This window comes from Aedes albopictus, chromosome 2, assembly GCF_035046485.1.
Source record: "Aedes albopictus strain Foshan chromosome 2, AalbF5, whole genome shotgun sequence".
Classification (NCBI taxonomy): domain Eukaryota; kingdom Metazoa; phylum Arthropoda; class Insecta; order Diptera; family Culicidae; genus Aedes; species Aedes albopictus.
In genome coordinates this window covers 497,237,204-497,253,709 of record NC_085137.1, presented here as the reverse complement: position 1 = coordinate 497,253,709, position 16,506 = coordinate 497,237,204, and the positions used below count along the sequence as shown (strand labels likewise).

Below are 16,506 nucleotides of genomic sequence, written 5' to 3'. Positions count from 1 at the left end.
TCAAGCTATTCAATCGATTTGATCGATCAAGCGCGTATCATGCATGACGTCAACATACATATTCGATTACTAATGTATTGACACCCTCAGTCATTCCCAATCATCTCCCATATCTAATTTTGGGGTTAAACATACTACAGGTCGATGTCAGCTTTCATCAATATAAATCCGCAAAACCATATCCATCAATACGAAAATTCTGTGTTGCTTTATCTAAATTTAATGCGAAATGTATGAGAATGCTGAGTTATTATTTCTGTCCAATACAACAACCTTTCTCAAATATCTCTCATCTCTGCTATCCCCATCCTCCAGATCATTCAACCCTTCGAACAGCTGGGCGTATCGGGCAACGTCGTACCACTACCGACACATCATCAGCAGGCTCAAGCGGCGGCGGCAGCGACAGCGGCAGCTGCCGTTGCTCTCCAACAACAGCAGTACTACCAACAACAGCAGCTGCTACTCCAGCAGCAACAGCAAGCCCACCAATCGCCACAACAACCCCAGCATGACCTGGCAGTCGCTGGTCCAGCTGCGGCGATACCACCGAACCGGCGGCAAGGTCCGGCGCGGGCCCTCCAATATCGGGACAGCGCGTACGAAAGCCGCCGCCAGTCGCAGGCCGGATCGACCGGTATGCACATCGACAGCTTCCGGCTGTTGAGTGTCCTCGGCCGGGGTCACTTCGGCAAGGTCATTCTGGCCCAGTACCGGAACACCGGCGAGTACTTTGCCATCAAGGCGCTCAAGAAGGGCGACATCATCGCCCGGGACGAGGTGGAATCGTTGCTCAGTGAGAAGCGCATCTTCGAGGTGGCCAACACGATGCGGCATCCGTTCCTGGTGAACCTGTTCGCGTGCTTCCAGACTGAGGTGAGTGTGGGGAAAGCGATGACTATCGAGAAAACCAGTATTTATCCCGTTTATCTTTCGCAGCAACACGTATGCTTCGTGATGGAGTACGCCGCCGGAGGTGACCTGATGATGCACATCCATACCGATGTGTTCTCGGAGCCGCGGGCGGTGTTCTACGCCGCTTGCGTAGTGCTCGGTCTGCAGTATCTACACGAGAGCAAAATCATCTACCGTGATTTGAAGCTCGACAACCTACTGCTGGATACGGAAGGTAAGTTTGGGGGAAAAAATAAACGTGGAACGGTCTCACCACACATTTTTGCATTGACAGGTTACGTGAAAATAGCCGACTTCGGTCTGTGTAAGGAAGGAATGGGATTCGGCGATCGGACGGGGACGTTCTGCGGTACGCCCGAATTCCTCGCCCCGGAAGTGCTCACGGAGACGTCGTACACGCGTGCCGTGGACTGGTGGGGTCTGGGGGTGTTAATCTTCGAAATGCTCGTCGGAGAGGTAAGTTTCGTCAAACAACGTATCTTATAAAACATCTCCATTAAATAACGATTTTTTTTTCTTTTCAATAGTCACCTTTCCCGGGAGATGACGAAGAGGAAGTATTTGATTCGATCGTCAACGACGAAGTTCGGTATCCGAGGTTCCTGTCGCTGGAAGCGATAGCCATCATGAGAAGGGTAAGTGAGGGCGGTTGGAAGTATGAAGACACTTGAAATCATGGTGCATTTTTCCTCCATAGCTTTTGCGGAAAAATCCCGAAAGGCGACTGGGTTCGTCGGAACGGGACGCCGAAGACGTGAAGCGACAGGCCTTCTTCCGAAACATCGTCTGGGACGATCTGCTGCTCAGGAAGGTGAAACCTCCGTTCGTGCCAACCATTGTGAGTATATTTTCTTACTTTATTGCCACTTTCGCTGATTCCCTAAAATGGAATATCCTGAAACTCCTACTTCAAATGCTCCTGAAATTCCTGAAACTCTCTTGGGACCCCCTGAAACACACCAAAAGCCCTCTTAAAACACATTGAAATCACCTAAACATTCTGATTCTTCCGAATATCTTTGATACTCAAAGAAACTCCTCTAAGATCCCAGAAGTGTCTTGAAATCTCCTGAAATCCTCCTAAATCATACTGGAAATCTTATCAGACACAATGTGTTGATTAAACGACAAATTGGGATAAACTTGTATACCGTACTGAACCGTGATCTACTGAATCCGAACCTTTTTTTGGCTTAGATGGCACCTCCTAACACGCTGCTGGTGAATGTAACGTACATCCTAACAAATTTTTCAAGTTTTCCGGCATATTGCAGATATACCAGCATTCTGATATTTGGCAGTTAAAAGGGCAGCATAGATTTTGGCTTTCTGAATCTCTATGCTATCTTCTTGAGTTCCTCTTAAACCTCCTGATAAGATATGTCACTTGAAATTTCCTAAAATCTCCTGAATCTATCTGAAATCTTCGTAACCCTCTAAAGCTTGGAGGCTTGCGGACAGACCTTTAGCAGTTCCACCAGGAATTGCTACAAAAGTTTCTTCTGAGATTCTTCCAGGATTCCTTCAGACGTTTCTGCTAGGGTTCCTTTTTCCTTAACAGATTCTTCCTGGAATTCTGCCAGAAACTTCTTCCAGTATTTTTGACAGAGGTTTTTCCGGAGTTTCTACCTGAATTTCTCTCAGAAGTTCTTTTGAGTTTTATGCCAGAATTTCTCCCTACCATCTAGAGGTTTTCCTTGAATTACTTAGACTTTAGAGTATTCCTGCGAAATACCACCTTGAGCTTCTTTTGGTATTTTCTCGTAGCATTTTCTCCTGGCAGTTTTCCGGAAATTCTTCTCTTAGAGATATTTTGGCAGGGTTTTTCTAAGAGTTTATCTTGGTATTTCTACTCCCTGGAGTTTTCTCGGAGGTTCTCGCGGATTGTTTCCTAGAGTGTCCCTTCAAATTCATCACAGGATTTTTCACAGCGGTTCTATGGGATGTCTATACATTCTCCCGGGCTTTCCAGAGTGCTATTCAGGATTACAGCCAGAAGTTTTCCCAGAATTGTTCTCAGAATTTCTCGTTTTTTTCGGAAATTCATACAGCATTTACTGCAGAATTATTCCGGTAATTCCTGCAGGAATTCCTCTGAGGGTTGTTTCAAGAGTTGCTCGAGATGGTGCTTTAGACATTCCTTCGGAAAATCTTTGAAACTCGCCTAGGATTTCATCCAAAAAATCAATCACGGAGAAGCAACCATAGATATGTGCAGTCAGTCTGAGCTAAGCTAAAGAATTTCATACAAAAATTCTTGCAAAAATTTATTTGGGATTATTTCTAAAAATTCATTCACTAGAAATTTCTCCAGTAAGAACAATTCAATTAGGACATGCAATTGAGAGGTTTTGAACAACTAAAGGATTTCTGATTTGCTGAAAGAATTTCTTTGAAATTTCCCGAAAGATCTCCTTGATTTCCTATAAGAACTCCTTATGAAATTGCAGAAGAAACGCTCAGATGAACCCGCGAATGAACTGAAAATTCCTCTCCATAAGAATTCCTGTAGGAGTTGTATCTGAAGTGTTTCCTGAAACACTTCCTAAAGTAACTGCTAGAGCAATTCTTGAAGGAGTTTGCAAAGAAATTCCTGTAAAAGCTCCTGAAGGAACTCTTAGGGGCGATTTCTTCACCCTGGCTTAATCGTTAAACCAGGTTTAACTATATGGGTAAGCCTGGCTTACCGGTTAAGCCAAGGTGAAGAAATCGGCCCTTAGAGAAATTCCTAAAGAAACTTCTTTTAGAATTCCTGAAGAAGCTCGTTGAGGGATTATTCCTAGAGGCCTTTTTAAAGGAACTTCTAAAGAAATGTCAGAAGAGATTTTCGAATAACACTTCATCAGGAATTCCTGAAGGAACTCGTTAGGACATAGTTTCCCAAACTGTGAGTCGCGACCCCCCAGGGGGGTCGCCGGCGTTCATCTAGGGGGTCGCAAAGGACAGTAAAATATTTTACTGTAACAGACAACAAATGAGGAAATGTTTATGGGGGGTCGCGAAAACTACGTCAGCTGGCAAAAGGGGGTCGCGTGACCTGAAAGTTTGGGAACCTATGCGTTAGGACATTAAGGTTCGTCTTGATATAATCGTCATCATTGCAATCTCGAAAGCAGTTTTCTCGTTCAAAACACAAATATTCGTTTTGAAAATGTATTCGCTGCATTCCATTCCCTATCAGGAGTAACCGCGGACGGGTGGACCAGGTTGAACGCGATCTCCAAAAAAATATCTAAGATGCATGGTTTTGTTTAAATAATAAAATTATAGATCTTTATTTATTTATTTTTATCTGCTTCGATTTTTTGAAATACGTTGAATTTTCAACTAGGGTCGAACTTTTGCCCCACCTTACTCTATCTTATTATTTTATATTTGTTCAAAAACGTCTGCTAGATTCCACCCAGAATCCTAGGATTTCCTAGTTCCTAGTTAACGATATCTTACAAGAATTTCTTCAGAGAATCATCCAGGCGTCAATTCTGGAAATCAATCGAGATATTTTTTTTTGAATTCTTCTAGTATTCTTTCTGGGGACTCTTCAAGAGTTTCTTCGGGATATTCTCCAGGACTTCCTTCTGGGAGCCCTAGCTCTATCTTCCAGGAGGAGTTCCCAAGTAACATTTTTTAGTCAAATAGACTAGAAGAGATTCCCAGAACCATCATAAAACCACAATAAAAGGTATAACATTTTGTGACGCTTCTCAAAAACTCTACTCGACTAATTGGTCATCAAAGTGTTACTTGGGTTCTTTCTGGGGATCCTCCAGATGATCCTTCTGGGAATCCTGCAGACGCTTTTTTTGTTGGGTCTTCTAGAAGTTATTTCTACAAATCCTCCAGGAGCTCCTTGTCTGACTCTTCCAGGAGTTTCAGGATTCCTCCAGGAGCTGCTTCTGAAAATCCTTATGAGGATCTATCAAAAGTTTTTCTCTTGAAATCCTCCAGGAGATCCTTCAGGAGTTACTATAGAAATACCCTAACAGAATTTCCAGGCTAAAAGTATATTACTATTTGGAATGGAAATGGAATTTCTGGAGAAATCCCCGCACAAAATCCTTTACGGATTTTTATGGGATCCACAGAAGGCATTTATAAAGTATTCCCAAGAGGAGATAGAGGAATGCCCAGTAGGAATTCATGGAGAAATCCACATAAGGAATTTCTGGAGAAAACACAGATGGAATTCTGGGAGGAGTCATGGAAATGCAATTCCGGGATAAATGCCAAGAAGCACTTGCTAGAGGAATCTCCAGAAGGATTTTGTGAAAGAATCCGCAGCAGGAATTCCTTAAAGAAACTCCACATGGAATCTCTGGAGAAATCTCCAGTGGGAAGTACTGGAGGAATCCCCATAACTAATGCCTGGAGGATTCCATCAAGAATTCAAGAAAAAATCACAAAATGGCATTTCCGGAAAAATCAACAGATGGAGCCACGGAAGGAACCAAGAGTATGGTGTTAGGGCTAAACCCCTCTCCATAGCCAAAGTTAATGGAACAATTATTATTATTATCTTTGTTATCGAGACTTTCAGCCGGTAGCTGGTTCATTTCCGTTTATGGAACAAATTTTCAGCTTGAATTCCTTTCTAACTTTCTAACGAATTGTGCCCCTGCTAAATAAACTTGAAAATTAACAAAGGCCATTATTCAACTTTCCAGGAAGTTCTGTAGAAGCTTCTCCAAAAGTTTCTCCAGTACTTGACGAAGCTGTCCTTCATGAGTTTCATCAGATTTCACTTCTGGAGTTTCTCAAAAAGTTTCTCTGAGATATTATTGAGAGGTTCCTCCAGGAATTCCTTCTGATGTTCCGATACGTCTTAGGCGAATCTGAAAGTTTTCCACAAATTTCTGAAGGAATTTTAAAAGTTTTCCATAAGCATCCATCAAAAATTTTTTTAAGATTTTTTTTTTCAAAAATTTCTCCGTGAAGTTTAATAACAATTCCTCAAACTGTTCATTCAAAAACCAAACAATCCTAGGAAACACAATTTTCTCTTCCACCGGAGGTTTCTTAAGATTTTTTTTTTAATTTCTTTTGCGAAATATGCCAATTCTACTTCTCAACTTCAACTTCTAGAGGATTTGCTGCGGAAATTTCTTCATAATGCCCTGAAAGAATTCTTCCAGGAATTCCTGCAGAAATTCCTCTAAGAGCTCTTTCAACAATTGCACCAAAACTTCCTTCATCCCACGTCTCCTCGAGACGTTTCTATCATGAAATTCGACTACCAGAATGCAAACGCTGCGAACATATTCAACACCGTATCTTTTCTATCAAAGCAAACGTATCTGTCTAGACCGCCGTTTCCCAACCTTGGCTCTTGCGACCCTCCAGTCTGTTGTCACCCCTCTTTTCGTAGAAGCGTGTCTGCAAGCAATTGGAGGGTTGCGACATGAAGGTTGGGAAACTACAGTCTAGACACACCTGACCGGAAAAAAAGTCAAGAAATTTCGGACTAATGGAAATGTCGGGCTACAAATTCCTCCAGAAGACCTTCTTGAAATTCTGCCAGAAATTCTTCCACAAATTCTAAAAAAATCTATCAAGATTACTTTAAAAAATCCCTCAGTAGAGAAATTCAATTGCGCGGCACACGGTATGATAAAAATTGAACAACTACTAAAGGACCTCTCTGGATTTCTGAAGGAACCCCTTGAAAAATTCCCAAAAGATCAATGAATTCTCCCAAATGAACTTCAATACAAATTGTTAATGGAACGCCTAGATGAATCGTTGATGCAATTCTTAGAAAAAAATCCGAAGAAACTTCTTGTAAGGCGGCATTTGTGGTTTAGTGGCTTCCGCTTGTGATTCGTATGTAGGAGATCTTGGGTTCAAGCCCTGGCCCATCCCTTACCTCCTACTTTGTATCTTTCTATATACTTTCTCCGTCCTCTCTACATATACAATTCATGAATATTCACATATTCATAGCTATCGCTAGAACAGAAATGGGTTTAAAAATCTGTTTCCCTTTCTATCTATCAGATAACGCCTACAAGTTATGCAATCAAGCGAACTGTGCCGCATTATCTTCAAAGTAATATACACACTAATCTTTCACCTGGCATCCACGCACCAATGTGTGAAAACACTCCGATATACGCATGAATTTGTGCAGACGCAGAGGTATATTCGGTCTGCTGAGGATACAAACGATTGCAATCATCACTTTCTCCCCTTCCCAGGCAGGCGCCATTTGTCGCCTTAAATATAAGACCACAAACACCCACACACTGAAGATGCCTGCTAGTTCCCGGCAGATAATCTCATTGATTCCTTGTGCGAGTGTAACTGATCTGGCGATACTGGAGTAGCATCCACGGGCCGTCATTCAAGCTCCAGGAAGCTCAAGCTCAAATTCCGAAGAAACTACTTGAGAAACACTACCTGTGGTAACTGATTGAAAAATTTCGTCAAAGGATTTTCAGCATTCTTGTAAAAGCTCATAAAAAAAATTCTTAGAGGAACTCCTAGAAGTATTCCAGAAGAAACTCAGCAAGAAATTCCTGGAAGAACTGCTGGAGGAGTTTCTGATGGCAAGGGACATCCTAAGAAATTCCTGAAGAAACTCCTGCAGGAGGTCCTGCTGATAATCTTGCAGAAATTCCTGAAGAAATTCCTGGAGGAAAGTCTGAAAGCTCCTGGAGATATTTAAGAATTAAAAACTGAAGATTTTTTTATGGTTTTCCAGGAATTTTTAAAGCAATTAGAAGAATTGCTTGAGAAACTCTTCGAGAAAGTCATTTTTAATTATGTGCCCGAAAAAAAAACTTCTGATGATGGGTCGAGATGCCAGTTTACTAGGAAGTGCTACAGGATTTTTTTTTTTTTATCATTGAATGGTTTTCCAGCATGTGGCATCCAGGCTCTGTTACAGTTTAGATGTAACATCAGAAAGAAAAAGAAGAACTGTAACAATACCTAGAATCTCGACTGGAAAGCTGAATTTCTCCATAAAAATGCGCAAATTTACTTTTCTTTTACAGCGCTCCGCGGAGGACGTTTCCAACTTCGACGAGGAGTTCACATCGGAGAGGGCCGCCCTAACGCCACCGAAGGACCCGCGGGTCTTGACCGAGAGCGAACAGACTTACTTCAAGGACTTCACCTACATGGCCGACTGGTGTTGACAGTAGTGGTAGTAAGTAGGGCGTAGAAAAAAAAAAGTGATCCTGATGATCACTGATCACTAGGTTGGATTCAACGATGCAACATAACGGTTTCCCCACTCCCGTCACTCAAGAAAACCTCAGATATCTCCAAAACTATTAGCTACCTATCGTCCTATTGGTTATTGCTGTTCGTGTACACCTCGACTTGCAAGTACAGATATGATCATCGACCTCGTATGTATGTGAATGTGAATGGGTTGTTGTAACCACCACTACTATTACTACATCTACTACAGCTACGTTTCGCTCGTTATTCTGTTTGTTACTATTTTTACGTGAGCAGCTACTATTACGACACGCTATCATGCATATCACACTCACTATTTCCTTATTCGTAGCAGAAACAAAGCATGGAGAAGAATGCGATGGAAAAAGTATGCAAACCCCTTGTTAATATATTACCATAAGGCAACAAAGTGGAACACACACAAACAAGTTATACATATACAAAGAATGAAGAAAACTAGCAAAATTAAAAAAGAGCATTGTTGAGTTAACACTAAAGAAGGAACAAAAAGGCGTTTGGCGCATGTCTTCCAAAGGACACTCCTACACCCACGAAAATCAGGAACTGTGACGGCTTTTCAGCTTTTTTAGAGGAATTTAAGCTTAACCGTTGTAGTTTGCACTTTCCCTCACTGACACACACACGCGTGCAAACGTGGAGCAGCAACCGAAAAGGAATATTTGTCAGGTGCCTTTCTTGAATTGTTGTTATTGAAACTGTTCCACGTATGATGAATTTTGTGAAACACGATGATGGGAGACACTAGCTTTCCCTACCCAATTTATGTATAGTTTTGCGTTAGTTTTTACGTTTGTATGAATAGAGAACTCCACAAACAGGACGACGTTGTATGAAACAAAAACTTGCACACAAACACTTGCGTATAGCAATTTCATGAAGGAAGCTTTCCTGTTTAACAAAACTTTCAGAGGCGGCATGAGTTTTTCTCATGGAATTGTTGCACATACAGCTGTAAAATGACTTGAGACGCATGGATCGATAATCGTGTTAGGAAAAAACAATTGTTTTAAACATGCCTTTATTTATGAATAAACCCAGCTTTGCTATGAATTTTGTTCTTATCATTATTATTTTATAGAAAAACACTCATACATTCATCTCATGCTAACCAACAATCGATTCAGTCTTTTTACTGTGCGCTGAAAATGTATTATTTGAGTTGAGTTGAATAAAAGAACGCAAATCAACATACATATTATCACTCAAGAAAGCATTATCCATCGTATCATAAGATTGCAAACAAATGAAAAAAAAAAGAAAAACAGTCGTAAGTAGCTGAGTGCTGCCGCCGCTGTTGTGGGAGCAAAAGAGAAAAAAAACGTTGTTTATTTTTATTTTAGTACCAATAGTTATGTTACGCTAGTTTACACACATCCACAATTAACAACATACACACATGTGATTATAACTTTTATCGAGAAAAGGAAAAGAAAAAATAATAATAACAGTATATACATTAACGAAACAGGAACGGAAATATTGATTGTAGCGAGAAGAAAAAAAAAATGTACTAATAGTCGTTTATTGATAAAAAAAAGAAGCAATTTATGCATTTTTTTGAGAAAGGTTAACAAATGAAAATGGAAAAATACATTACCAGCGTTATTGGGTTTCTTTACTGGATATTCGATAATCCCTTTCTCTTGGTACTTACGATGATGACATTTTGGAGCTCTTGGAATGAAATTGAGCGTGGAATCGCACTGTAATGGCTAGGTAAGTGAAAGATTGCTGTAAAATAGCAGAACCCACCCGTTGGGGTTCTCACTGTTCTGTTGTACATGCTGAGAGATGAGCATTCGGAAGAGCAGGCCTCTTGTACAGGATCGAAGTTTAAATAAATTATAACTAGTTTAACTGACCACGAACTCTGACGTTATTTCTCTAGCTTGGAAAAGAAAACCTTTCCCCTAAGGCAACTTAACACGAAATTGAAGGCAAAAGATCATTGAACCAAAAATGAGTTTGAGAATGAATGTTAGACTTACTAAAAATCACTGTAAGTATGCCTTTTAAGACTGGTAGGAGGCAACACAGTTCCGTTTGTTACATCTGTTCAGCAGGGTGCTCCCAAATTTCATACTACTCAAAACAAATTGAAGTGCAGTTTGTTTTATTTCCGATTTAAAGAGATTCTATGTAGATTTTTTTTCAACATATTTCCTTGGATTTTCCTAGCTTTTTTGATTCTCAAGATTATTCATGTCGCTAGTTGAAAGCATTTAAAGTATATTAAAACTTTCCAGAATTGATAAAACAAATATGGAATTCAACGTTTTAGGCAACAACTCATTGATTTTTCTATTTGGAAATATGTTGCCACCAGGTAGATTATTTTGTGTAGAATCCCGTAACGTGAGAAGATCACCTTGGAATGGTGCGTTGCGGCGTAAGATCTACAAAATCAAATTTTGATCTTGCTACATATTTTCCTTTTTAAAGGTCAGGTAGTGATGTGGAAACATTCCAAAATCAAAATTCGATGTACCTAATGGTTATTTGTTTCTTTTTTACTGCTAATTATGGGTAGACGGGGCAGGGCCATGATGGCAACTAGAGCATTTTGCCACCAGGTCAAGTAAAATAAGCGCAATCGGTGTATAATTTTGACGTATAATCCTCATTTGAACCTTAACTGACAAAAACTAATCGTTGAAATTACGAATAAAGGTATAAATGTTGCAAAATTTTCACCTTTCACGCACACCATTTCATTGGTGTTTCGTCTCATATTAACGAGTTATGGTTTTAACACAGACCAGACGTAACACTTGCGAAATTTCCATCGACCACGATTTTAACGATCATTTTAAATGTTCATAGTTGTGGCTTTCACAACCAGAGGCGCGCGCATCGTTTTTCTATGCATTTGACGTTTCACACTAGCGCCTTCTGTTGACGATATTGCACAACACAGCGATTCGTGCGACTTTTCCACCAGGTGATGGTAGTGTGAACTGGGCGATGGATTTGCATGAAAATCGTTCAAGGTGTTACGTCTGTTTGTCTGTGGTTTTAAGTTAGGCTGACCAGATTTGTCCCGTTTAAATACGGGACACATTTCGGAGACTCAACAAAAAAGACATCAATGTCTAAAAACAGAACTGCATGTTGTTAATAATGCTATTTCAGCTAGAAAGAACGAATAATTGAGTCAAAAACGTAAACTATGCTCCAGTGACGAGTTTTTGAAAATTTTGTTGTCCCGTTAAATACGGGACGGATGGTCAGCCTATTTTAAGTTGAAACAAATTAGGTCCCTTTCCTCACCATTTCTAGTAGCATCTATGATGAGAAGAGAAAAAAAATGAGATTCTGTATTGCTGAAGTACGAAATTGAACAAAAATGTTCATTTACCAGTTTTAATGAGATTTGTTGGATTAAAGAAGCATGGTAGCATCTTATCTTGTTGATTCACACCTTTCTCACTTCTAAAATATCCTTGTTTCTCTATACCTAGTGGTAATTTTTTCCAAACGTTACAGGTCGGACTCGATTATGCGAAGTCAGATTCTGATGCTTCTAAAACATATATCTAGTGAAGTGAAAGCTCTATAAAGCTGAAATTTTTACATGTTATCAAGTCAACTTAGATTATTCGAATGAGTGTAATCAGTTTCGTACCTTTTAATTCGCCCTATTTTGCTTATCCTTTGACAGATACGCTTATTTCGACTACCACTTGTAATCTTCCTCAGTGTCAGTTATCCAGTATTCTGTAGCATTTGTGCTCAACACCATAAACAGGGTAGAAAATCTAAACTGTTCTTGAGTTCAAATCCTAAAGTCAACGGGTGTAACTGTGAACTGTGATCTGCCATGTCCAGTAAGTCTTCTGAAAGTTCAATGGACATCATCAGATCAGCTGGGGTCATCCAAAGTATTATGATGTTTAAAATCTAGCATCTACACCAATAGAAATTTTTGTTTTGGCTATATAGAGTTGTATTGCATAATCTATTATACATACTTACTGGAGCTCACAGAATAAAATCAGATACATACTATGACTAAGCTTCGGGATGTTCATAATTGTACACAGTCTCCTGCAATATATTACATGGAGTTTACAGTCGTAGTAATCTTTTTTTGCTGTTTTGAGCTACACAACATTACCAACCATAATAATTATATCTACATCATTTAGTTAGCGTTAATAACAATTATAACAAAACTGAATCAACAATTCTTCACCACATCACTCAATTGCAGTCCTTCATCCTCGGCCGCATCCCACATTTGGTTATGTAACGTTACTATCTAAAACGAAACCACCAGTGGTTGTTTTTATCAACTAAGCTCCATAACAGTAAGGAAGAGCCATAATATCCCAAAAATATATAACAACGCTATGGTCTTCGGAGTTGTTTGGTTGATCTAGAATAATGACAGATTACAGTTCAATGTGAGAATCACTACTGTTACTGTAGAGATAAATTTCAAGACAGTTTGGACGACTCCCAATGTCCCAAAGGTTTGGTAATAATATCTAGTAGACTTCAGGTTGGTTCAGTCACTGCGGTTGGTTATGCAACGTTACTCATAGTATAACAGAAGTGGCTACTGTTACAAGTGTAGATTTTAAGTTCTGAACTCCATGTCAGTTTGGCTGACCTGGAAGATCCCTATAGTGTCTCTAAATGACATTTGAGATTTCAAGAGCTACACGCCTCCCAGTAGATGCAAATGCTAATATTTATGAAGAAAACACAAAATTATTCTTGTAGATTTGACGGACTTCCCTATAGGACAGTTTGGAACACCTAGAACATCCCAGAACATAAAACAGCTTTTATAATCTTGACGAAGGTCAAATGAATACATATAAACGTAACCCATATCCAATTTCAGCTCTTAAAACAACTGGTACATCAAATATTTCTTTTCGGCACACCAGGATGTTCTATGTTGTCTCTATAGACTCTATAGTCTCAAATACAAATATTCCCATTTTACCTTAATAGAGGCTCTATTTGCAACAATACTTTGCCGACGACAGTCTTCTGTTTTATTAAATGTGTGAATTTATGTAGCCGTTTCTATATTGAGGCCATATATGACCCCTCCGGCTCCAAAGGGTTTCCCTACAACGAATTCCTTCAGCAAATGTTGGAAACATCGCAAAAACAAATCGGATTTTTGGTAGAATTTTTAATTTGTTTCAAGGAAAAATAACTCGAAATCGTCTACCTTAACCTTTCAGTACTCGCGCCAATTTTTGTAACGCGAGCAGTCGCGCGTTGTACTTTGTACAACACCCATACATTCTGAAATATCTCAGGATCCTGATTGTTTAGAGGAGGACTGTCTTTGGCAAAGTTGTTGTAAATTTCATGGGCTACTCGATGCTGACAAAGTTGATTCGTAATACGTCCACTAGGCGGCGCTAGTGAGCAATATCATGTTATATCTTATATCTCAGGATCCTGATGTCTTAGAAAGATGGTGGCTTCGGCAAAGTTGTTTGGTAAGTCAACGGCTTACAGATTATTAGCCGTTTAATTGGAAATTCCACCGCTAGGCGGCGCTAGTGAGCAAATAAACTTTATATCCTATGTATCTCGGGAACCTGATAACTTAGAAAGATGGTGTCTTTGACAAAGTTGTGTGGTAGGTCAAGGACTTACGGATGATTCGCAGTTTAATTTGAAATTTCACCACTAGGCGGCGCTAGTGAGCAATTTCATGTTATATCTTATATCTCAGGATCCTGATGTCTTAGAAAGATGGTGTCTTCGGCAAAGTTGTTTGGTAAGTCAACGGCTTACAGATTATTGGCCGTTTAATTGGAAATTCCACCACTAGGCGGCGCTAGTGAGCAAATAAACTTTATATCCTATGTATCTCAGGAACCTAATAACTTAGAAAGGTGGTGTCTTCGACAAAGTTGTTTGGTAGGTCAAGTACTTACGGATGATTCGCAGTTTAATTTGAAATTTCATCACTTGGCGGCGCTAGTAAGCACGTAAATATTATATATTATGTTTCTCTGGACCCTTATTACTTAGAAAGGTAGTGTCTTCGGCAAAGATGTTTGGTATATCAAGGGCTTATAGATGAGTGACAGTTTGATTTCAAATTCCACCACTAGGAGGCGCTAGTGAGCATGTACATTTTCAATCTCATGTAGCTAAGGATTCCGATTAAAAAGGCACGGGACACCGTCTTCAGCCAGAGGCTATACAGACTGAACAAAACTTAACACTAGACCATGGACACGACATACATTACATTCACCAGTGGATAGCATGATGCGGTTACACGCTTGGTAACGCTAACCGAACGGCCACGAAGCTCCACTTTACGCAGAAAGATGGTGTCTTCGGCAAAGTTGTTTGGTAGATCAAAGACCAAATGGAGGAAAAGTTACCTCTCGTGCCGACCTTCTAAAAGATCGAAAACTTACAGATAGTTGTCCGTTTGAATCGTAATTTCATCACTAGATGACGCTAGTGAACATAAAAAATGTATATGCAATAGTTCTCAGGATCCTGGTTACTAGAAGAGAGATGGTGGTTTCGGCAAAGTTGTCAAATAGGTTAAGTGCATTTGGTTGATGGGTCGTTGAAATCAATATTTCGCCAGTAAGTGGTGCTAATGAGTATGCAAATTTTATATCTTATATATCTCCGAGTCTGATTACCTGGGAAGTTGATATCTTTGGCAAGGTTGGTTGGTAGATCAAGGGCTTTCAGTTGATTGACCATTTGATTCGTGCCACCAGAAGACGCTAGTTGTAAATTTGCATGAGCATGAACGTGTTATTATAATAGAGTTAAGAAACTATAGAGGACGAATGTCGCTGCTGTTCCCTTTGTTCTCGTTCGGAAACATGTCGGGTATCTATCTGTCAAACTGCATACTTTTTCGCTTTGACACTTATAGCCCGGCCTATCTCCACCAGCAAGAGATGTTTCGGCAGCGACGCCAGCGACATTCGTCCTCTATAGTTTATTAACTCTATTGTTATTATTCATCTAGAAAAAAAATCAACGAGCTGTAAATTTTTACACTTCCGACAGTTTTCAAAATTTGAAAATTACACAAATTACACAACTAGTTGATTATAATTTGTTTAAATTTTCACTTGATTGATTAATTTTACATGAAGTTAAAGCGCTTAGTAAAATATTCAATATCTGACCGTCGTATTTCAATATACTCTATATTAAGGTTGTCAATGTCACGGGATAAGTACATCCATCCTTTATCAATCAAACAACAATGTCGAAGATATCATCTTTCTAAGTAATCAGGATCTTGAGATATATGAGGTATAGAATTGGAATCCTCACTAGTGCCACCTGGATGTGAAATTGCACGTCATACTTGTCTTCATCGGTTGGTGTTTGATCTACTAAACAATTTTTCAGAAGACAACATCTTTCTAAGTAATTAGGGTCCTAAGACATATGAGTTACAAAATTTGAATACCCACTAGCGCCACCTAGATGTGGAGTTTCAAATCATATGGCTCTCCATCAGTTAGTGTTCGATCTACTAAACAATTTTGCTGAAGACATCATCTTTCTAAGTAATCAGGATCTTGAGATATATGAGTTATTATATTTGAGTACTCACTGCGCCACCTGGATGTGAAATTCCACATCATACTTGTCTTCATCAGTTAGTGTTTGATCTACTAAACAACTTTGCAAAAGACACCATCTTTCTAAGTAATCAGGGTCCTGAGATGTATGAGTTATAAAATATCAATGCCCACTAGCGCCACCTACATGTGGAGTTTCAAACCAAACGGCTCTCCATCAGTTAGCGTTAAACCAACCAAACAACTTTGCCGAAGACACCATCTTTCTAAGTACTCAGGATTCTGAGTTATATGGGATATAAAAATTACATGCTCACTAGCGCCGCCTATCGGTTGAAATCTGAATTTCTCAGATCACCTCGCGAAGGCCCTTGATATCCCAAGTAACTTTGCCGAAGACACCATATTTCCAGATCATTTAGATTTTGAAATACACTAATTCACATTCAACTGTCTATCTTATCTTAAATATAGTACGTTCTTCATATTGCGATTTTCAATTTTTCGCATTATAAGGAGTTATACTGTTTTCGAAAAAGGTCTTATAATATTCCAAATAAGATTCCTGTAGAATACATTTGGGGTTGACATCGATAGAAAAGATGGTTTCAAAGTAATAGTCGATAATTCTCATGTGTTGTACAAAGTACAACAGCGCGATTAACGGAAGGTTAAAAAAGTGACCAGATATATTTTGCTTAAATGCGGGACAACATGTTAATCCATAAAAACTTGCGTATTTTTTTTTTACGTAAGGACTTAATTTAGGGCTGGTTTGCGCTGTCTAATAGAACATTTTTCAAAGTTAATACTCACATTGCGTTAACAGCAA

General features: G+C 39.4%; 1 protein-coding gene across 9 annotated transcripts in view; it reads left to right on the top strand.

Moving 5' to 3' along the window:
- Positions 1–9,720, top strand: part of LOC109408749 (serine/threonine-protein kinase N) — a 371,435-nt gene extending 361,715 nt beyond the window's left edge. For all 9 annotated transcript variants that reach the window (XM_029870470.2, XM_029870467.2, XM_062854354.1 and 6 more), the window contains 6 exons: positions 316–876; positions 940–1,129; positions 1,190–1,371; positions 1,443–1,550; positions 1,613–1,753; positions 7,911–9,720. In XM_029870470.2, coding sequence (XP_029726330.2) covers positions 316–876; positions 940–1,129; positions 1,190–1,371; positions 1,443–1,550; positions 1,613–1,753; positions 7,911–8,054 — 1,326 coding nt within the window. In that variant the 3' untranslated portion in view covers positions 8,055–9,720. The remainder of the gene's footprint in view (positions 1–315; positions 877–939; positions 1,130–1,189; positions 1,372–1,442; positions 1,551–1,612; positions 1,754–7,910) is intronic.
- The last annotated feature ends 6,786 nt before the right edge of the window (positions 9,721–16,506 follow it).